This window comes from Oncorhynchus mykiss, chromosome 24 (genome assembly GCF_013265735.2).
Source record: "Oncorhynchus mykiss isolate Arlee chromosome 24, USDA_OmykA_1.1, whole genome shotgun sequence".
In the NCBI taxonomy this organism is placed as follows: domain Eukaryota; kingdom Metazoa; phylum Chordata; class Actinopteri; order Salmoniformes; family Salmonidae; genus Oncorhynchus; species Oncorhynchus mykiss.
In genome coordinates this window covers 9,308,670-9,331,670 of record NC_048588.1, presented here as the reverse complement: position 1 = coordinate 9,331,670, position 23,001 = coordinate 9,308,670, and the positions used below count along the sequence as shown (strand labels likewise).

Genomic DNA, 23,001 nt, shown 5'->3' with positions numbered 1-23,001 from the left:
GAACCTTTCAGAAGGACAACCATCTCTGCAGCACTCCACCAATCAGGCCTTTATGGTAGAGTGGGGCTAGGAAACACTGTCACCACCGATAAATCCGTGATAATTGAGAATTTCAATAAGCATTTTTCTACGGCTGGACATGCTTTCCACCTGGCTACCCCTACCCCGGCCATCAGCCCTGCACCCCCCACAGCAACTTGCCCAAACCTCCCCATTTCTCCTTCACCCAAATCCAGATAGCTGATGTTCTGAAAGAGCTGCAAAATCTGGACCCCTACAAATCAGCCAGACAATCTGGACACTCTCTTTCTAAAATTATCCGCTGATTTATTTTGATTTTCCCATGATGTCAAGCAAAGAGGCACCGAGTTTGAAGGTAGGCCTTGAAATACATCCACAGGTACACCTTCAATTGAGTCAAATAATGTAAATTAGCCTATCAGAAGCTTCTAAAGCTATGACATAATTTTCTGGAATTTTCCAAGCTGTTTAAAGGCACTGTCAACTTAGTGTATGTAAACTTCTGACCCACTGGAATTGTGATACAGTGAATTATATGTGAAATAATCTGTCTGTAAACAATTGTTGGAAAAAGGACTTGTGTCATGCACAAAGTAGATGTCCTAACCGACTTGCCAAAACTATAGTTTGTTTAACAAGAAATTTGTGGAGTGGTTGAAAAACGAGTTTTAATGACTCCAACCTAAGTGTATGTAATCTTCCGACTTCAACTGTATGTAAATGTGATATTTCAGTTTGGGATTTTTAATACATTTGCAAAAAATTCTAAAAACCTGTTTTTGCTATGTCATTATGGGGTATTGTGTCTAGATTGATGAGGGGGGAAAACTATTCAATACATTTTAGAATTAGGCTGTAATGTAACAAAATGTGGAAATGGTCAAGAGGTCTGAATACTTTCCAAATGCACTGTGTGTGGAACAAAACCCCTTTTTTCCCCCTATGGTCTGTCTGGTCTCAATACATTAACAAGTAACCCATCATCGACGAGAGGAGAGATGAGGAGAAGTACTATATGATTAACTCAACAGTGAACAAAACCCATGAATAGCACCAGAAATACAGTCTTGGAATGGAATGACAGTAAAAATGCCCACTTAGCAGAGATAATTAATTCCACTTTGGTTCAAACAACGTTAAGGTTGATTCAACTAGTGTGTGCCTAGTGGGTGTAATCCGAATAATGTAGTGTCTTAACAGGATGGACAAGAAGAGTTGTCAACCTCAACTTGACAAGAATGGAGTAAATGACTCTGCCTGGAAAAGGTCACCGGTGGGAGGGCCTCGAAACGATGAAGGCAGTGGCGAGTTGAGACTTGCCCCATATCGGCTGAGACTGCTAGTCAATGCGTGTTGGACTGGGGTTTACAGACAGTCTAAGCGACAGGTCCAGAATAGTTCACCGAGTTTATAGAATCGAAGTGTCCAGTCCCTTCAGATGTTATTCGGGAGGTTGGTGGGGACTCCACAAGAGTCTGGTCAATTGGGTCGACTCCGGACACCTTTTCCAATGTGCGTAAAACGGTTGTATCTCCTCGTCCTCTTTTCCGGACTAGCAACTTCAGGTGAGTGTGCTGAGAAGTTATTTCGATTTATAGGCCTACTCTACTAACATTGAATGAATCCAAACAATGGAAACTAGTCCAAGAGAACAGTAATTGTGGTTATTAGTAATATCTGGTTATAGCAGTTTAGATCACATGGTTAGATTATGTTTGATCAGTAATTATTCTCCTCCATCCCTCCCTCGACACATCATTACGAAGGTATGGTGATATTTGGGAGTAGCTGTTCTATGCATTAGACCAGTGAAGTGGTGAAAACATTTACTCATACTGGTGCGTTAAGTGAAGTGGGAACTTGGGTCCATGCGCTGGTTTAGGGTTGGTCGTCTGAGCATTCCGACGTGATTATAAACTGCAGCTTGCCTATCCCCTTAATGACTTTACCGTATTTGTCGGTATTGAGGCAAAGACACATTGTCTTGAGGCTTCATGCAACATAATTCGTTTCCTGCTTTTGATAATGTATATCCGTGCTTGCGTGCTAGCAAATGGATCCCGAGATTTTGACTGCCCAGTAGGAAGGTCCACCTGTTTCCCGTGAACAAGTCAAAGGATGTCACTAGTGGCTCATATGAGCTACTATCTTGGCAGATGCACAAAGAACCTCGGTGGATTTGTAATAAACAGATTACAATGGAAATAGGTCAAACTTTAGGCTATTTAGTTATCATGTAATTGCAGTTAGCGTTACTGATATTCCTCTGGAGAACAGTAGAGAACATTAGGCGTATTGAGAGAGGTATGCCTATTTAACCTTGACATAATCTCTGGAAGTGTCCAACTGTGCGCTATAAGTGGATTATATGCATAGGTGCAAGCTGCTTAGGTTTACATTGACATCATGTGCCAAGCAATAATTCATTCATATTAACAGAGTGCCTGACTAATTGTGCAAATAAAGATAGACAATATTGAGCAATTTACTGGGAATATTGAGCAACAAACTGTTGACACTTTTGACCATCACTAACACAATTGTATAAACTCTCACTCCTTCAAATGTTCACATACATTTTCTTGATCACAGACATGATACCCCTCCCCCTATGGGAATAATTTAGAATTTTTCAAATATCTTGCATTTAGGTTAATAATCAATCTCATGCCTGTCCTCTGCACTATAGAAGACTATGCTTGTGTCAGCACCATGCACAGCTGTTGAGGAACAATCTTGTGTGTATTAATTAGTGTATTAATTCACTCTAGGTTGTTTAGGACAACTCTGGGCCAAAGAGAGAAGTTGTTTAGATATTGTAAATATCCCTGTTTCCCTGTTTAGCTAAAACATCAACAGGAAACTATCGCAATACTCTCTTAACCATTACGTGATATTCTGCCATTGGTGATAAATGTTCATTCTTGCCATGACTGGGTTTCCTTTCATAATGTATACCTACGTTTCCTTTCTTCGCTTTCCTACGTCTCAAACAGCCTATTTCATGAGCTTGTGAGCTCATGGACACGCAATCATGCATGTGTCGGCTTGTCCTGACAATCCTTGTTTACCATCTTGACACACACACACACACACACACACACACACACACACACACACACACACACACACACACACACACACACACACACACACACACACACACACGCACACACACACACACGCACGAGTTCAGAGTAATACTGAATTGCATGTGCTGGTTACGTAACCTCCAGATATTTGGTTGGCCCTTTTAGCATAGTTAATCACATCTAATTTGCCATAATAGAGAAGGGACACTTATTTTGCGCCCCTGTTATTAGTTCAGGGTCAATATCACTGAGGAAAGTGTTTTGACATGCTAAACAGTCAACACACTTTTTATGCATAATGTGAATGGGCAGCCCAGGGGCACAGTTGACAGTCACTTGGTCTATCTCAAGTTCCACCCTATAAGATAACCTCATAAAGTTTTTTTTTCTTTCTGCATGAGAATGGGTTTGGCCCTAAGCTGAAACAATGATTTGATCTCATATCTACTTCCCTGTGCATGACAGAGTTGTTGTGGGGACAGTTCCGTTTTTCTCCAAACTATTTGTCAATAATGTAAACAAAAGGAGTTCCAGTCAAATCTAGTGGGTTTCCTCAGGAAAAATAAACCCGTTCCAGTCATTTAAGATAGCTCATCGGACTCATCTGATGTTGTTTATTCATTAATCAGGAAACAGCTAAGTAATGTACCATGTTGGTAACACTGTACTAGACAGCTGACACAACTTGCCATAACCTGTTATAATATGGTCATAACACTGCCATGACACATATTTAGACCTGCTGTGACATATATTGTGTTATTTTAGGGCTGGTTATGACACCTACATAAGCGACACCTACAAACCTACCACACAAGGCAAAACATTCCGTTACACCATAGTCTACATGTCAACAGTATGTCTATGTTATATAACATTTTTAAACTGACCATATTAAATTACCATTGTAATTGCGCACACATTGATGTCAGACATGCACCTACCCCAATGCTTCGTTGCTGATGACTGGGATGAATGCAGGAGCAGATTTCAGGAGCAGGACAAGACACCCTCTTTTTGATTGATGACTGACATAAGGGCATGTACGTGATTGGCCTATCTGGCTTTTTGATTATGATGGTCCTGATGCTTCTTGACAGTGTCAAAGTGTATATTCTACAAGTTATTTAAAATATGATCTAAAAAAACAGGACTGTAAAGAATTCATTACAACAACAACAAAGGATTTAAGAAACAAACTTTTAAACAAAAGGAGACTTCTTGGCAGGGCAAAAACATAAATTCAATAACTGTGGAGTTTGACACTCTTATGTAGGTGTCATAACCAGCCATAAAATAACGCAATATATGTCACAACAGGTGTAAATATATGGGCCATGACAGTGTTATGATCATGTTATAACAAGTTATGACAAGTTATGTCAACTGTTATGTCATATTATGACATGTTATGACACTGGGGCAAAATTACATGTTAAAATTCATTGATCCATTAAAATATCTGCTCCAGAGTTATCCCCACCCCTAAGGCTCTATGACTACCTGTAAATATGGTGTGTGGAAAAGTTTTCTTCCAAGTATTAGAGTGTTATTGGTGTGGGTGTTAGTGAATTTGTTGCGTTGGACCTAGGCCCACTTAAAAGACTTTAAAAAATGCACTTTACTCCAAAACAACAATCTGTGGAGACCTGCTTGAGTCAGTGTTGATGCCGAGGTGGGAGAGGAGGTTTGATGGATTCAACTTTTATCCTTTCTTATCGTAAAAAACACTTTTCCAGGCCAATACTACAAGATGAATTGTAGCCTGTTAGTTCACCCCTGAATTTGGAAAAAAGGGGGAGAGAGGGCAGGAGGTAGAGAGAGAGAGAAGGGGGTGGAGAAAGAGCGAGAGGGAGAGTTTGAGTGTGGTGTGTGTGCAGTGGCATGTATTCATGGATGCCAAGGGAAGCCATTCTTCCCCCCAAAACTTACCAAGAAAAAAATTAACTAAATCATGTCTATCTGTGTTTCATACATTTCCTTCAATTCGCAAGAGGCTGAATGTATCTCACTGGAGAAAGCATCCGAGTGGGTGAAACAGTGCCCCTCTGTCTCTGACAGTATGTGTAGTGTATCTGATGCTGTCTGGTCATAAAGAGCATGGCATTGTTTAACCAAAAAAGTTATTTATTCATTATTTTACCAGGTAAGTTGACTGAGAACACGTTCTCATTTACAGCAACGACCTGGGGAATAGTCACAGGGGAGAGGAGGGGGATGATGAGCCAATTGTAAACTGGGGATTATTAGGTGACCGTGATGGTTTGAGTGCCAGGTTGGGAATTGTTGCCACCTGTAGCATTGAATGCAAGGGAAGCCAGCGAGCATTTGGCATCCCTTGATAATTAAAAATAATAATAACCAATCAGCGTTGACCTAAACTGAGTGAGCTCAGCTGTAAATGTTCTGGGCCACCAAAAGAAAAGTGTCAAGGGAAGCCAGTTTGGATTTGGCTTCAGACCAATCACATCACAACCTAAATGTCATTATTGACAGATTTTTTGTTGTTGTTGTTGCATTTTGTTGTGTTGTTGTCCTCCGGTGGCTAGATGGGGCGGCAGGGTAGCCTAGTGGTTAGTTCAAACCCCCCAGCTGACAAGGTGCAAATCTGTCGTTCTGCCCCTGAACAGGCAGTTAACCCACTGTTCCTAGGCCGTCATTGAAAATAAGAATTTGTTCTTAACTGACTTGCCTGGTTAAATAAAGGTTAAATAAAAAAATAAAAAATAAAAGATAGCTAGCTACAATCGTCCCTTTCCTAAATTAGCCATGGATAGAGATAGGGATTTGGACTTGTGGTTTTACTTGATTCTCCACACTGGAGAATTAAGTACATGTATTATAATGGCGATTCTGCTCCAACCTTAAATTCCTACATTGTGCCCCTGGCCTGAGAGGATGGAAGTTCAACAAGTAGCTAGATGTAGTCGGCTAAGATTAACTAGCTGGCCTGGTGTATGAAAGGAAGGAAGTTAGGCTAGCAAGCAACTATTTTAGCCAGGTAGCCTAGGATAAAACAACTAAAAGTGTGTACTGTATGACAGAGAAGTTGAAAGGGTGCTTGAATAGTGGAGGCTGCTCCTGTTTTCTTTGCAACTTGCGGTAACTCTCCGTGGTTTTAAATCAATAGTTGTTTAGTAGTCCAAAAATCTCTGAAACATTAACTTGATTGACCATGCTGTAGGTCATGTACAGTGGGGCAAAAAAGTATTTAGTCAGCCACCAATTGTGCAAGTTCTCCCACTTAAAAAGATGAGAGAGGCCTGTAATTTTCATCATAGGTACACTTCAACTATGACAGACAAAATGAGAAAAAATATCCAGAAAATCACATTTTAGGATTTTTAATTAATTAATTTGCAAATGATGGTGGAAAATAAGTATTTGGTCAATAACAAAAGTTTATCTCAATACTTTGTTATATACCCTTTGTTGGCAATGACAGAGGTCAAACGTTTTCTGTAAGTCTTCACAAGGTTTTCACACACTGTTGCTGCTATTTTGGCCCATTCCTCCATGCAGATCTCCTCTAGAGCAGTGATGTTTAATCTGACCATATGACATTCTCCCAATCTTCTTCTGGATCATCCAAATGCTCTCTAGCAAACTTCAGACGTGCCTGGACATGTACTGGCTTAAGCAGGGGGACACGTCTGGCACTGCAGGATTTGAGTCCCTGGTGGCGTAGTGTGTTACTGATGGTAGGCTTTGTTACTTTGGTCCCAGCTCTCTGCAGGTCATTCACTAGGTCCCCCCGTGTGGTTCTGGGATTTTTTTCTCACCGTTCTTGTGATCATTTTGACCCCACGGGGTGAGATCTTGCGTGGAGCCCCAGATCGAGGGAGATTATCAGTGGTCTTGTATGTCTTCCATTTCCTAATAATTGCTCCCACAGTTGATTTCTTCAAACCAAGCTGCTTACCTATTACAGATTCAGTCTTCCCAGCCTGGTGCAGGTCTACAATTTTGTTTCTGGTGTCCTTTGACAGCTCTTTGGTCTTGGCCATAGTGGAGATTGGAGTGTGACTGTTTGAGGTTGTGGACAGGTGTCTTTTATACTGATAACAAGTTCAAACAGGTGCCATTAATACAGGTAACGAGTGGAGGACAGAGGAGCCTCAGAGGATTTCTGTGAGAGCCAGAAATCTTGCTTGTTTGTAGGTGACCAAATACTTATTTTCCACCATAATTTGCAAATAAATTCATTAAAAATCCTACAATGTGATTTTCTGGATTTTTTTTCTCATTTTGTCTGTCATAGTTGAAGTGTACCTATGATGAAAATTACAGGCCTCTTTCATCTTTTTAAGTGGGAGAACTTGCACAATTGGTGGCTGACTAAATACTTTTTTGCCCCACTGTAACTGTTTGTTACTTGATATACTGTATGTTTTGTGGAATTCAACTGTTGCTCTCCGGTTTTGTAATCAAACAAATGTGTGGTTGAATTTATTCTGCCACTGTGTCTTCTTATTGTCTCGGCCTTAGGCCTATATATCACTGTGTCAAGGCATATGAACTAACAGGTTATAGAGTAAACAACTCAATTATGACAACACATAGGTTGTAATAGGACTTTTTTTCTGGATTGGCTTCCCTGGTGATTTTACCCATGCACCGTGTGTGTGTGTGTGTGAGAGACAGAGAGAGTGAGAGTGAGAGTATGTAGCTTGGCCTGTGAATGTAGGTTGTTACCTGAACTCAGCTCCTCCCTTCCACTATGAAAGAGCTCTTGTAAACGTAACCTGTGCTTGTGAAATCTCTGCCCACAAAGGAGCGAGGAGAGTCTTTGTAGTCTTCTTAGGTTTTGTGTTGTTATGTGTAGGAGACCCGGCCCAAGTGTTTCTTTCTCCAAAGCTGTAAGAGAGTCAGGTTTTGTCCGGCGATCTAGGAGTCTGGTCCTAATAGGGGAAGAAAAACTAAACATAGACACGATGTAAGAAATATTGTAATGAACACAATTTCCCAAGTCCGAGGGGAGAGCCGTGCCGATCGGTTGAGTTGCCTTACATCGTTCTTCCAGATCCAATGTAAACCCACCTTCTATTCACATTAAGTAACAACAACTCGTTAGATTTGTACCTAGGGTACATTTCAACAGTCTTTTTGGTAAGGAAGGTACTCTGTACTGTGTTGATAACATCCACATGCACTCTCTACTGGAGACTGACACATTAATCAATCAATGACTATAATGACGCAGATTGATTGATTGAAGTTATTTGATGATTAAAAACACATATAGAGCCATAACACCGATTTAACAGCTACTGTATGCAGGTAGGTATTCACAGAGACCTTATAGACTAGAGAGAGAGAGAGAGCGAGAGAGTGAGAGAGAGAGAGAGAGAGAGAGAGAGAGAGAGAGGTAAGAAACTGATTTCGGGCTAAAATATATGCAGGGAGAAGATAATATTGACAGGTTCAAGCAACAGATTTAGAGTAATTGAAGGAACATGTTCATCCCAAAGTATGCCACTGCTGTAATAAATTATATCTACAAAAGTATGAAAATGACTCACAGAATGTGGATTATTCATGCTTTTTGGCATGGATATTCCTACTTTTTCTGTCTATCTTGTCTGCGACATACTGCAAGCCCATACTGCAAGCCTACTGCACTGGCATCCTCACGATATGCCATAAAAAAAATCACTGGACAATGGGTGTGGTCAGTAGACGCTAGAAGTCAAAGTCCCAATTCGAAATGTAAACAAGCAAACGAGCCCAACGGACAGAAAGACGGACAAACAAATAAACATCCCCTTAATATCATCATCTCCAATCTCTCTGGCTGTTCCCACTGAATTCCCCTACAGTGTCCCAGCTAGCACCTTTGGCTCCTTGGAAGTTGTGGGAACGTACGTTTTTGGTGTCCCATTGGTTCTGGGAACGAAGCCATACATTTCCTGACCAGTAAAACGAGAAGGGTTTAATTACAGACCGCTCTTTGATATCAAGTTACATCCAGTGATGCTTGCCATTGTTACCTAGCCATTTTTTCACGTCGGGACAAAAGTTGTTGACAACTGTAGCATTGCAGCTAAGCCTAACCCTAACTATTTTCCTAACTGTAACCTCATTCTCTTAACCTGCCACACTAATTAATCTAACTTGTCACGTTAATTATCCTAACCTGCTATGTAAACAAATCATCTGTGTCGAGAATAGGAATGACCACATCATGAAATGCCCCGAATTGTGGTCTGACAAAGTTTTGCTATGGTTTCCTAAAAGTTTTCCTTGGAGGATTTATTAACGTTCTGAGAACACCAATTATAGTTTTTTTTATGGAAAGTTTTCTTAACGTTCTCAGAACAATTTGAGAACATTACTTTCAATAGAAGCATGAGGAAACCTGTAGGAATCATTAGGCTGAAGTACTGAAAATCCCACAGAATAATGTTTTTTTTTTTATGTTCTCGGAACAAGGTGTGAACATTATTTTAAATAGAACCATCTGGAAATCTGTAGGAAACATTATGCTGAAGTACTGAAATTCCCACAGAAGAAAGTCGTTTTTAATGTTCTCGGAACTATGTCAGTACATGACTTTAAAGAGAACCATGAGGAAACCTGTAGGAAACGTTATGCTGAAGTACTGAAATTCCAACAGAAGAACATTGTTTCATAATGTCCTCTTTACTATTTGAGAACATTCCCAATGTCAAACCAGTTGGAGAACATTCGTAGAACGTTACAAAAATGTAAATGAAATGTAATAATGTTTGATCTTTTAAGAAACGTTCTGATAAAGTAATGAAATACCATTACATTTTTTTGTGAAGTTCCTTAAATGTGCTGAGAATGTTCCAAAGCCAAGCAACTATCCTGCACCATTCCCATGAAGAAAGGTTATGCAGAAGTACTGAATTTCCCACCTAAGAAACATATGGTTCTCAGAACATTATTTACTAGCTGGGTATCCTGCACATTTCCCAGAATCTTGTGGGAAGGTTGTATACAAAATAATTATAGGACAAATAATTTTAGGACAACCATGCTCTCACCAGGCTCTAAGAAACATATGGTTCTCAGGACATCCCACAAGGTTCTGGGAATGGTGCAGGATACCCAGCTAGGACATAATGTTCTGAGAACCATATGTTTCTTAGGTGGGAATTTCACTACTTCAGCATCGCGTTTCTTACAGGTTTCCTCATGGTTCTATTTAAAGTAATGTTCTCAAATTATTCAGGGAACGTTAAAAAACAACATTCTTCTGTGAGAATTTCAGTACTTCAGCATGTTTTCTGCAGGTTTTCTCATGATTCTATTTATAGTCATGTTTTCAGAACATCAAGAAAACTTAAAACAAGAAAACATTAGTAATGTTCAAAGAACATTCTAAGAATGTTATTTAAAAACATATACATTCTGTTCTCAGTGTCAATAAAACTCTATCCTCTATCTTGTTAAGTATGTTCAGGTGTGTTGGCCGCTCCCACTAATTGGCCACACCTGATCTTAACCTTTTTACACACAAGTTCCAAATATCTCTAACAGTAGCCCCAGCGTGAGTTGTTTTATGCACGTGATGTCAGAATGCACTCAATGTTCCAAAATGTGATTGTTACGCAACAGGACAGTTAACTGGGCTGAATGCAAATGATCTATAGGCTATGTTTCAACTTGTCAATTTCAAGTTTTATTTTCTAACAGTTGGAATTGAGGTGTGTTCCGCCGCTTCATTAACTCAATTTCACTGTTGCAGACAATTTATGTTTGAGGCTTTACTGAACCGGACAAACTTCTATCTTCGAGGAGAGCCTAAGCCATTCCTGAGTGTTTCCGCAGACATTTGCATACATTTGCGTAGTCTTGCACAAACTTTTTCCATGTGCGGCACATTTTCTGGCTGGCGCTCGCATTGCTTTCATTGTTGTTTTCCTTACAAATAATAACTTTGGACATGTGTGCTTTTCTATCAAAGTAAGTGCCTTATTTTCTGTATAGTGTTTCTACTGTCACGCCCTGACCTTAGATATCTCTGTTTTATATATATTTTGGTTAGGTCAGGGTGTGACTAGGGTGGGTACTCTAGTGTTGTATGTCTAGAGTTTTGTATGTCAAGGGTTGTTGTAGTTCTAGGGGTTTTGTATTTCTGTTGCCCTGATATGGTTACCAATCAGAGACAGCTGTTTATCGTTGTCTCTGATTGTGGATCAGATTTAGGCAGCCCTGTTTCCCACTTTCTGTTGTGGGATTTTGTCTATGTGTAGTTTCCTGTCAGCACTCGTTTGTATAGCTTCACGTTTCGTTTTTGTTATTTTGTTAGTTTGTTCAGTGTTTCATTCTTTAAATAAATAAGAATGTACGCATGCCACGCTGCGCCTTGGTCCGATCCTTACGACGAACGTGACGGTAGCAGACAGTATATATGTATGGAGCATAATGTATTTACAGTTCTATTTACATGTTTTTAAGTGCTGGCGACAAATAATGCATTCTGATTATTGCATAGATTGTAATGGATACCTATGATGTGTGTAAAATACTTTTTTGAAGGTTGTACTGATTATGATGAGCTAATGCTAAGCTATGTGTGGCGCCATGTTTGTTGACATTATACAATGCATTGTGGGTGTCACGTAAATGTCTGTCAGACCAAAGATATTATAATGAGGTGACGGAATGGTTCACTCATCTTTTGAGTAAACATCCGGAAGTGAATGATCGTAGATGAAACACCCCTTTCAACATGCATACTGCATATAGACCAAACTTATCTTGTCTCCTGTTATCTTTTGTTGACCCCCCCCCAAAAAAACATGGTGGCGCGCACAAACTACCCATCGTCGGATTACATTAGATTTTTTAGAAAGTGTGTTCTGCCTCTTCATTAACTCCATTTCACTGTTGCAGACAATATATGTTTGAGGCTTTTCTGAGCCGGACAAACTTCTCTCTTCGAAATGATCAATGGTGAACTCACCCGTGATGTGATGAATTGTAAATAGGAATTTCTATTAGCTAATTCATATTGTAGTTTCTGACCTCTTGTGTTATGTCAATCTTTCCTCAGTTAGCGCTAGGACTAATGTAGCCTCCATTTTCTGGTTTGGATGATTGTGTTATGCTGTCACAACTTCTGTGAATGTCCAAAAATAAACTGGTCACGTTCAGGACCAAGCTTTGTAAGGACTGTGTTTGTGCAAAATGTTTCTGTGAAAAAAAACGGTGTGGCCAGCTGAAAGTGTGGCAACCGACTGTTGCGTCAGTTAAAACTGTGCGTTCTAAATAGGTGTTCTAATCACACCGGTTTGAGGGTAAGCTGCAGGGACCACTGTAGAATGATCACGCTCATTTGTTGGTACATGTCAAAGTGCTTGGTACGTGGTGAGTGCTTGTTTCCTTTTGAAATGGGGTCTGTTTGAATAGACAAATTAAATACATGGCATGCGAGCTCCATCCTGGTGGCACAGTGGACTACAGAACATGGCTACAGAACAGAAGATCATAGGTTTGAATCTCATTGATGCCGTGACACCATAAAAAAATAAACGTGTTTGCATGATTAATGCTTAATCAAATACATTTTCTTGCGACCTGTCTGTGCTTGGAGTTAAAAACAGTTAACACAAACTAAGCAATCAGTGTGTTCTCAGAACAGTTTTTAATTACCTTCAACTAACCTATAATTTATTAAAACCTCCCAGTAAAATGTTCAGGGAACCATAGTAAAACATTGTCAGAACCTCCCTTCAACCTAGAAATGTAAGTTCCTAGAACAGGTGAAATTTTCACTTCTGTTCTCAGAACGTGTAAAAAACATTCAGTTTTACCAAACGTATTGTATGGCTTCATTCCCAGATCCAATGGCAAACCAAAAACATACGTTCCCACAACTTCCAAGGAACCAAATATGCTAGCTAGGCAGCTTATAATGTCAACAATTGCTTTCACTTGATAAAAATTCAAATGGAATGCATCTCATAGTGCGATCTTTAAGATGATTACCTAACATACTTGAGTTTGGATGAACCTACTGTAAATAGGTACTGTGTGAGAACCAGTTTAGTCTACCTCCCCTTCCCTTTCCGCTCTCCAACTCCCCCCCCATCCTCCGTGCTCCAGTTTCCTGGTGGAAGATAAATGTGTTGGGGAAGGAGGGGGATGCTGGCCTATGTGCTGTAGCCCCATTCCCCTCACAACAAAAGCCAGTGTGGAGTCTGCTGTGGACAGACAAAGTGATTGGCCCAGGCCTGAGCCTCCTCCTCGTCCTCCTTCTGCCAGCCACGGTCATTAACTGGGACTGATATAGGCCAAGCTAGCCAGCTCGGAGCTCCTAAATCGAGGCCTTTTTCTCGTCCCTGAGAATTTTGCCATTTCCCGAGGCAGGCCCAATCAGTCTGCCGCCACCAACCCAACCCAGCCACCCACAACATCCCCTCAAGGATTTTGGGCAATTTAAAACACATTAGGGCCAGGGGGAACTGGGTGCGCTCCTCTGGTGTTGGTGATGAAGGAGGGCCCTCTCTGTCTAATGTACAGTGGGGCTGGTTACTGGTAATGTGGCCTACAGGAAGCCCTCTGCGCTGCTGATAAGGAAAATACAGGTTCCTGGGGAGCCGAGCCCAGCAGCTGTTTTCCCAGCTACATGCGTGATCTCATTAGATGAACAAGCATCCAGTCTTTATGGACCCATAGGCTTATAGCCATATCAAAAACCCTCTCAGCACGGGAGGGATGCATTCATTATCAAATCAAATCCAATTTAATGCGCTGAATACAACAGGTTACACCTTACCGTGAAATGCTTACTTACAAGCCCTTAACCAACAATGCAGTTCAAGAAATAGAGTTAACAATATATTTACTAAATAAACTAAAGTTAAAAAAATATTATTTTTTAAAGTAACACAAGAAAATAACATAACAATAATGAGGCTATATACAGGGGGCACCGGTACCGAGTCAATGTTAGTCGAGGTCATTTGTAAAGTGACTATGTATAGATAATAAACAGCGAGTAGCAGCAGTGTAAAAAGAAAGGGGGGGTGTCAATGTAAACAGTCCGGGTGGACATTTGATTAATTGTTCAGCAGTCTTATGGCTTGGGGGTAGAAGCTGTTAAGGAGCCTTTTGGTCCTAGACTTGGCACTCTGGTACCGCTTGCCATGGGGTAGCAGAGTCTATGACTTGGGTGACTGGAGTCTTTGACAATTTTGTGGGCCTTCCTCTTGCACCGCCTAGTATATACAGTGGCTTGCGAAAGTATTCACCCCCTTGGCCATTTTGTTGCCTTACAAGCTGGAATTAAAATAGATTTTTGGGGGGTTTGTATAATTTGATTTACACAACATGCATACGACTTTGAAGATACAAAATATTTTTTAATGTGAAACAAACAAGAAATAAGACAAAAAAAACAGAACTTGAGCTTGCATAACTATTCACCCCTCCAAAGTCAATACTTTGTAGAGCCACCTTTTGCAGCAATTACAATCTCTTGGGGAATGTCTCTATAAGCTTGGCACATCTAGCCACTGGGATTTTTGGCCTGTTCTTCAAGGCAAAACTGTTCCAGCTCCTTCAAGTTGGATGGGTTCCGCTGGTGTACAGCAATCTTTAAATCATACCACAGATTCTCAATTGGATTGAGGTCTGGGCTTTGACTAGGCCATTGCGAGACATTTAAATGTTTCCCCTTAAACCAGTTGAGTGTTGCTTTAGCAGTATGCTTAGGGTCATTGTCCTGCTGGAAGGTGAACCTCCGTCCCAGTCTCAAATCTCTGGAAGACTGAAACAGGTTTCCCTCAATAATTTCCCTGTATTTAGCGCCGTCCATCATTCCTTCAATTCGGACCAGTTTCCCAGTCCCTGCTGATGAAAAACATCCCCACAGCATGATGCTGCCACCACCATGCTTCACTGTGGGGATGATGCTCTTGGGGTGATGAGAGGTGTTGGGTTTGCGCCAGACATATATTTTTCCTTGATGGCCAAAAAGCTCAATTTTAGTCTCATCTGACCAGAATACCTTCTTCCATATGTTTGGGGAGTCTCCCACATGCCCTGTCTTGGCAGGTTTGTTGTGATGCCATATTCTTTCCATTTTTTAATAATGGATTTAATGGTGCTCTGTGGGATGTTCAAAGTTTAATTTTTTATTTTTTTTCTAACCCTGATCTGTACTTCGCCACAACTTTGACCTGTTTGGAGAGCTCCTTGGTCTTCATGGTGCCGCTTGCTTGGTGGTGCCCCTTGCATAGTGGTGTTGCAGACTCTTGGGCCTTTCAGAACAGGTGTATATATACTGAGATCATGTGACACATAGATTGCACACAGGTGAACTTTATTTAACTAATTATGTGACTTCTGAAGGTAATTGGTTGCACCAGCTCTTATGTAGTGGCTTCCTAACAAACGGGGAAGATGTGGATATCGATTAAGGCACCCCTATGCACCTCTCTGATTCAGAGGGGTTGGGTTAAATGCGGAAGACACATTTCAGTTGAATGCATTCAGTTGTACAACTGACTAGGTATTTCCCTTATATGCACATTTTTGTTTTATGTTGCGAAATGTTTTGCTATGGTGTGCCCTGATGAATACAACCCTGTACTAACGCTCATATCTTCCCAGAGGTTTTAGAGTACTAGATCATGATCTGCTTGGTCATTGGGTTGAACAGCATCCCTGGTGCCTACCCATATAAAAGGGGTGTTTGTACTCTCTACAAAATGTGGTTTGGCTATCCATTTTAACGGGACAGAACACTTCTTCTAATTACACTGAACAAAAATATAAATGCAACATGTAAAGCGTTGGTCCCATTTTTCATGGGCTGAAATAAAATATCCCAGAAATGTTCCATATGCACAAATTTGTTCACATCACTGTTAGTGAGCATTTCTCCTTTGCCAAGATAATCTATCCACCTGACAGGTGTGGCATATCAAGAAGCTGATTAAACAGCATTATCATTACACATGTGCACCTTGTGCTGGGGACAATAAAAGTCCACTCTAAAATCTGCAGTTTTGTCTCAAAACATGTCACGGATGTCTCAAGTTTTGAGGGAGCTTGCAATTCGCATGCTGACTGCAGGAATGATCACCAGAGCTGTTGGCAGATACTTTAATGTTCTTTTCTCTATCATAAGCCGCCTCCAACGTTGTTTTAGAGAGTTTGGCAGTACATCCAACCGGCCTCACATCCAACCGGCCTCACAACCGCAGACCATGTGTATAGCGTCGTGTGTGCGAGTGGTTTGCTGATGTCAACGAACACAATTACATTTTATCAATAGCAATTTGAATGCACAATTGTACTGTGATGAAATCCTGAGGCCCATTGTGAGGCCCATTTTTTAAAGGTATCTGTGACCAACAGATGCGTATTTGTATTCCCAGTCATGTGAAATCCATTGATTAGGGCTTGATGAATTTATTTCAATTGACCGATTTCCTTATATGAACTGAAATTGTTGCATGTTGCATTTATATTTTTGTTCAGTATAATAACCTAGAGCAGTCCAATAAATTAGTCATGAGACTAATTTAGAATATTTAAATGTTATTATAAAATAAATAGCTTGTCAGATTCATTCCTCAGTCCAATTGATTTTGTTGTTTCATCCTAAATTATTTACAATAAGGTGAAATGATTGTTATTTGTACCCTGTTTGAACTACCATGGCAACACGCAAGAAGACAGACAGACAGACAGACAGACAGACAGACAGACAGACAGACAGACAGACAGACAGACAGACAGACAGACACAGACACAGACACACACACACACACACACACACACACACACACACACACACACACACACACACACACACACACACACACACACAGAGCAATCTTAACTCGGACGACACCTGAACAGAATAAGCCGGGCTTCTGATTTAACTGGGGCCAAGATCATTTAGTACAGTTTCTTTCATTCGCTTTGTTGCTATTTAACACGTATGTGAAATTTCAAAACACTTAGTACAAAACTCCACACTGGTAACACTTGGAATGCAGCAAGTCTTATTCTAAACCTTATATTGTGCATTAATTTTGTTTGTAGACATGTCTCACCACACAACCATTGATCCAAAATATGAATATACTGATATAATTACAACATAGGTGTACTGTAATAAAATTAAACTAAGTTAAATTAATGAAAAAACATCATGATTGGAAGGTACTAGTTTGCATCAAGCCTGTCTTGAGCATTTGACCATTGGTTCTTATCTACATTGCAGTAAATTTCCAGGGCCAAACGGGCACCCAGGGCAAGTGCCACGTGGCCTCCGACCTCTAGAAAGCCCCCAACCCCCCCAAAATGGCCCTGTTGTCACGCCCTGACCATAGAGAGCTTTTTATTATCTTTGTTGGTTGTGACTAGGGTGGGTTATCTAGATGATTTATACATCTATGTTGGCCTGGTATGGTTCCCAATCAGAGGCAGCTTTTTATCGTTGTCTCTGATTGGGGATCATATTTAGGCAGCCATTTCCCCATTGTGCTTTGTGGGATCTTGACTGTGTATAGTTGCCTGTGAGCATATTTGTAACTTCACGTTTCGTTTTGTTTGTTTATTGTTTTGTTTTGCTTTGCTTTGCTTTGAGTTTCACTAAGAAATAAAAAGATGTGGAACCCAGATCACGCTGCGCTTGGGTCCACTTATTATAACGAACGTGACACCTGTAAATGTCCTCATTGTTCATGCACCTGGGGAAAAACCTTTTTGCATGGCGAATCCAAGCCTCAGATAGGTCTGGATTGATGTCATTCCATGCCTCATCCATGGCCTGAAGGAGGGTGGTATGCTTATGTCTAATGTGACTCAGTTCACCAGAGTTGTGGGTTTGCCCAAAAATGTGTGGACTCACTCACTGCGTAAATGGCATATAAACTGTGTTTTCCAATGCAATTTTAGTAAAGCAGTGTGAAACCCCCCAATCAAGAAGACCCCAGCGACTTAATTTTGTAAACTTATTTACTTATACCTTTGTTACATACAGTTACATTGTTATAATTCTCTAAGTCTTCGGTGATGTTTATAAAGTGTAATACTAGGATGCAAACTCCAAATGGAAAACATTTCAACTCTACAGTATATCTGACATGGTACAGGGGTCTTTTTTTTAAGCCCATAAACATGTGTGTGAGATGTATACATTTTTTCAAAGTAGATTTGTTTAAGATTACCAAGAAACACTCTGGGTGACCCTGATTTATCCCACTGCAGTAAAAGGATCGTTATTGGATCGTTATTGGCCAAGACAAAGGAGCTGATCGTGGACTACAGGAAACGGAGGGCCGAGCACACCCCCATACACATGGACTGGGCTGTAGTGGAGCGGGTTTGAGAGCTTCAAGTTCCTCTGTGTCCACATCACTAAGAATCTATCATGGTCCATACACACCAACACAGACACGACAATGCCTCTTCCCCCTCAGGAGGCCGAAAAGATTTGGCATGGTCCCTCAGCTCCTCAAAGTTATACAGCTGTACCATCGAGAGCATCTTGACTGGCTGCATCACCGCTTGGTATGGAAACTGCTTGGCATCTGACCGCAAGGCACTACAGAGGGTAGAGCGTATGGCCTAGTACATCACTGGGGCTGAGCTTCCTGCCATCCAGGACCTCTAAACCAGGCGGTGTTAGAGGAAGGCCCAAAAAAATGTTAAAGACTCCACCAACCCAAGCCATAGACTGTTCTCTCTTCTACTGCACAGCAAGCGGTACCCATGCACCAAGTCTGGAACCAACAGGACCCTGAACAGCTAATCAAATGGCTACCTGGACTACCTGCATTGAGCCTTTTTTGGACTAACTCTCTTGCACTTACTCTATGCACACATATGCATACTGATGCCACACACACACACACTCACACATACAGTCCTCACACTGACACATACACATACACTGCTGCTACTGTCTATCTATCCTGTTGCCTAGTCAGTTTACACCTACCTATATGTACAGTACATAGCTACCTCAACTACCTCGTCCACGGCACATCGACTCGGTACTGGTACTCCCTGTATGTATGTTATTTTCTACTCACTAAAATATATAGTCATGTTATTTTTATTAGTTATTCACTGTATTTATTCCCCGTGTCACTATTTCTGTTTTCTTTTTTATCTTTAACTCTGCATTGATGGGAAAGGACCCGTAAGTAAGAGTTTCACTGTTAGTCTACACATATTGTCTATAAAGCATGTGACAAATAACATTGTATTAAGTTATAGTAAAATACATTTTAACAAATGAGAAGACAATCATATCAAAAGTAATGTGATCATTGCATTATGAAAAGCAATGACTTTATATGAACATGTATTGCAATGTGAAACATTTATTTCTAGATGAAACACTGATTAAGTTTGGTGAAAAATGACTGTATGATTTGATTTTGTGGTGTGGTAGTTAGTAAATTGAAAATGTGCTTAGAGTTTTGAAGCAACTGCCTTTTCAATTATCTGTTTTTAGTTTTGTACTAAGAGTTGTGAATCTCATACTTATGGAAATTGCACTAAAGTGATTGAAAACAAATGTAAGATCAGATGAAAACAGAGATGATCAGCCGAGTACTGATGTAATGTTGTTTTGTAGTGAAACAGAAACTGTTGAGTGATTAAGAATGTCTCTTCCTGATTCTGTGTTCGAGTCCAGGCTCTGTCGCAGCCGGCCGCGACCGGGAGACCCGTGGGCACAATTGGCCCAGCGTTGTCTGGGTTAGGGGAGGGTTTGGCTGGCAGGGATGTCCTTGTCTCATCGCGCACTAGCGACTCCTGTGGCGGGCCGGCCGCAGTGCACGCTGACACGGTCGCCAGGTGTACAGTGTTTCCTCCAACACATTGGTGTGGCTGGCTTCCGGGTTAAGTGGGCATTGTGTCAAGAAGCAGTGCGGCTTGGTTGGGTTGTGTTTCGGAGGACGCACGACTCTCGACCTTCACCTCTCCTGAGTCCGTACGGGAGTTGCAGCGATGAGACAAGACTGTAACTACCAATTGGATACCAAAAGATAGGGGAGAAAAAAAGGTTTAAAAAAATGCAATAATAGTTACTAATGTCTCTTCCTGGGACTGTGTTTGTGTATGTGTGTTTTTGTGTGTAGACCACGCTGCAGACTCCATTCTGTGGGTGTCACTCAATCCATTATCTGGAGCAGGGAAAATGCTGCCAATTTTTTTCTCTCTTTAATTTCCAGCATTTTCTCTGTAATGTGTGGGTGTGAGCGTCTGTTGGTACACAAACATCCATAACATACAGTATTGATGTTGTATGTATGTACTGTATGTTATGGATGTATGTTTACTAGTGTTTCTGTTGCATAACTACTATGCTGTGCTGTGTTCCTGTGGCTTCAGGCGTGTTACCGGTCAGTGGGATGAGGGTGTACACGTCGGGGGAGGTGGAGGCGGTGAACGGCACAGATGTGCGGCTGAAATGTACCTTCCAGAGCAGCTCGCCCATCACCCCAGCAACGCTCACTGTCTCATGGAGCTTCCGCCCCCTCGAACCTGGCCGTGAGGAGTCAGTGAGTCACCCTGGCTGATTGTAGAACCCTCTGGGTAGTTCAGAGACTGTGTGTGTGTGTGTGTTTATAGTCTGCATTCTGTTGTTTGTCAAGGACCTCTGAGTCAACCATCAACCTCCTTGTCAGCGTCATTTAGGAATCTGGCTGAACCGTTTAGAAAAATGACCTTGTTTTGGAAACGCTATTGTTGGAGAAGCTCTATTAGAGGCGACAATCTAGTAAATTAGATGCAATTAACTGCCCTCTAATGAGATGCAATTTGATCTCATTAAGCATTGTGCCAATATATGCCAGGTGTTCTACTACCATGAGAGGCCTTACCCTCCCCCAGAAGGGCGTTTCCATAAGCGGGCGACATGGGCGGGTGATATCATGGGGCGGGACGCCTCCATCGTGGTGCGTGAGGTCAAGTTCACCTACAACGGGACGTTCAGCTGCCAAGTGAAGAACCCTCCGGACGTCCACGGCAACGCGGGGGAGGTGAAACTGACCGTGGTCACCACAGGTTAGTGTCTGTCTACTGTGAAGCGTACAAGGGTGCTGGGTTAAAATATACTGTAGCCGTGTCTGCTGTCCAATCTTTGGCCTCAGGCTGTGAAAACCTCACAGCAATCTTTACAAAACCAATCTGGCCCATTTGTCATTTATTCAATCCAGCAGCTCCCTTCTCACAGTAGGTACGAGCTGACATTGTAATGGGATAATATGTTTGCTGTTGATACATTTAAAAAAATCCTAAAACATCCCATAAGGTCATCATCATGTACCTCCCCTGGGAATCAGCCATCTATTCCTGTTTGAGTAGAGAGTTTCCATTTAGTCTATTTATTTCCCCCTCTTTTCTTTCCAGCCTCCTTCTCTGAGATTGTCATTCTGGCTGTAGCCATCGGAGGCGCCATCATGCTGATGGTCATCCTCCTCGTCATCATCATGTCAATAAGGCAATGTCTCAAGAAGAGACAGGAAGAGTGGGTGGAGGAACTGCCTCGCAGAGAGAGAAAGGACCCTACAGTGTGGTAAGACAGAGAGAGCGAGAAGGAGCGAGAGAGAGTGGGATCTCTCCAACCTGTCTTCCCTCTGGCTGGGCTCTGTGGTGCTTACCTCTGGGACAGGGCTCAGTCAATTGCTCTGTCTGCGTGGACACTCTCCTCCGAACCTAGCTTTGGAACCAAAACCTGGACTTATCGTTGGGCAGATGTTTTTACAAAGAGCAGACTTCAATGCTAAAAGTGCCTTAGAATACTACTGTAGATTATCCATCTGCTGGATCCTGTATCTTACCGCCATGCACCTTCTGGAAAGACAGTAGGCCTGCATTAATATTTTCCTGTATATCAAATGGGCTTCTTAACACATTTCCTGTTTAAGTGTAGATGTTTTATGAGATAGTTGTGGAAAATAATGTACAGTATTTCTATTGTGATTTACTACTACCAGTTTCAAACTCTAACATCTGCCAAATCATTTTCCAATCGCATAGGACTTAGTAAGCCAATGCCCATGGTTGTACCAGCAGTCTCTCTCTCATCTGGCTCAATGCATTTCAACCACAAGTCCACGACAAGATGTCTTTACATTTCTGTCTTAGTTTACTGCTGATCAATGATATTATTTGATTTTGTCCTGAAGTGATTTTGTATTTCTAAATTGATGTGGGTTTTTTTATCAGTGAAAATGTTCAACTACTGCAGAAATACTCAAAATGCTGTCAATATTCACTGCAAGACCTAAGGCACTTGCTTAAAGCAGACATTTCTCAAATATTATAATCAACATACAGTTGATTATATCAACATTGTTAAATCATTATTTTCAAATTATTAAACATTTCAAATAATTGACTATTTCACTATGACTGTCACTGTATTGTAGTTTTTTCAACTTTAGACGGTTGAAACCTTATGTGTCTGTTTTAGACAGTGCAATTATGGTCAGTTGAACACATCAAATTCTATATCAGTAGTGTTCTTTATCTATGGTCTATGGGTGAAGGGACTACTTTGCCTCTCATTCTGTTGGGTTTTCAGATCCCTCGGCATTGGGTGCTTCTTTAGGTTTCAATTTAAACAACGTCATGTGTAACCACATATGCCTCACCAACAAAAGCCAACTCTACTACTTGGCGATGGAAGTATTTTTCTTTTACAACAACAAAATCCAGACCAATTGATTGATCCCGATCAAACATGGTGTTCCAAGATGGTATCGCTTGAAGAATTGTTATTTAAAAGGCAAATTCATGCTCAACCTTTCCCGATTTTGATCTCTGCGTGTGCGTATGTTCGTGTTTGTGTGTGTGTCCCTGTTCCTGGCCTTGTCCTCTGTGTGTGTGTGTGTGTGTGTGTGTATGTGTCTTAGCCACCCTGCAAGGGCCATCCACC

At 41.2% G+C, this 23,001-nt stretch overlaps 1 protein-coding gene across 1 annotated transcript; it reads left to right on the top strand.

Moving 5' to 3' along the window:
- Positions 1-1,335: 1,335 nt before the first annotated feature.
- On the top strand, positions 1,336-22,621 carry LOC110503667 (myelin protein zero-like protein 2). The gene is made up of 4 exons (XM_021582110.2): positions 1,336-1,586; positions 20,451-20,620; positions 20,915-21,125; positions 21,471-22,621. The coding sequence occupies exons 1-4, from the start codon at positions 1,460-1,462 to the stop codon at positions 21,638-21,640; spliced, it is 678 nt and encodes a 225-aa protein (XP_021437785.1). The 5' UTR covers positions 1,336-1,459; the 3' UTR covers positions 21,641-22,621.
- Positions 22,622-23,001: the final 380 nt, after the last annotated feature.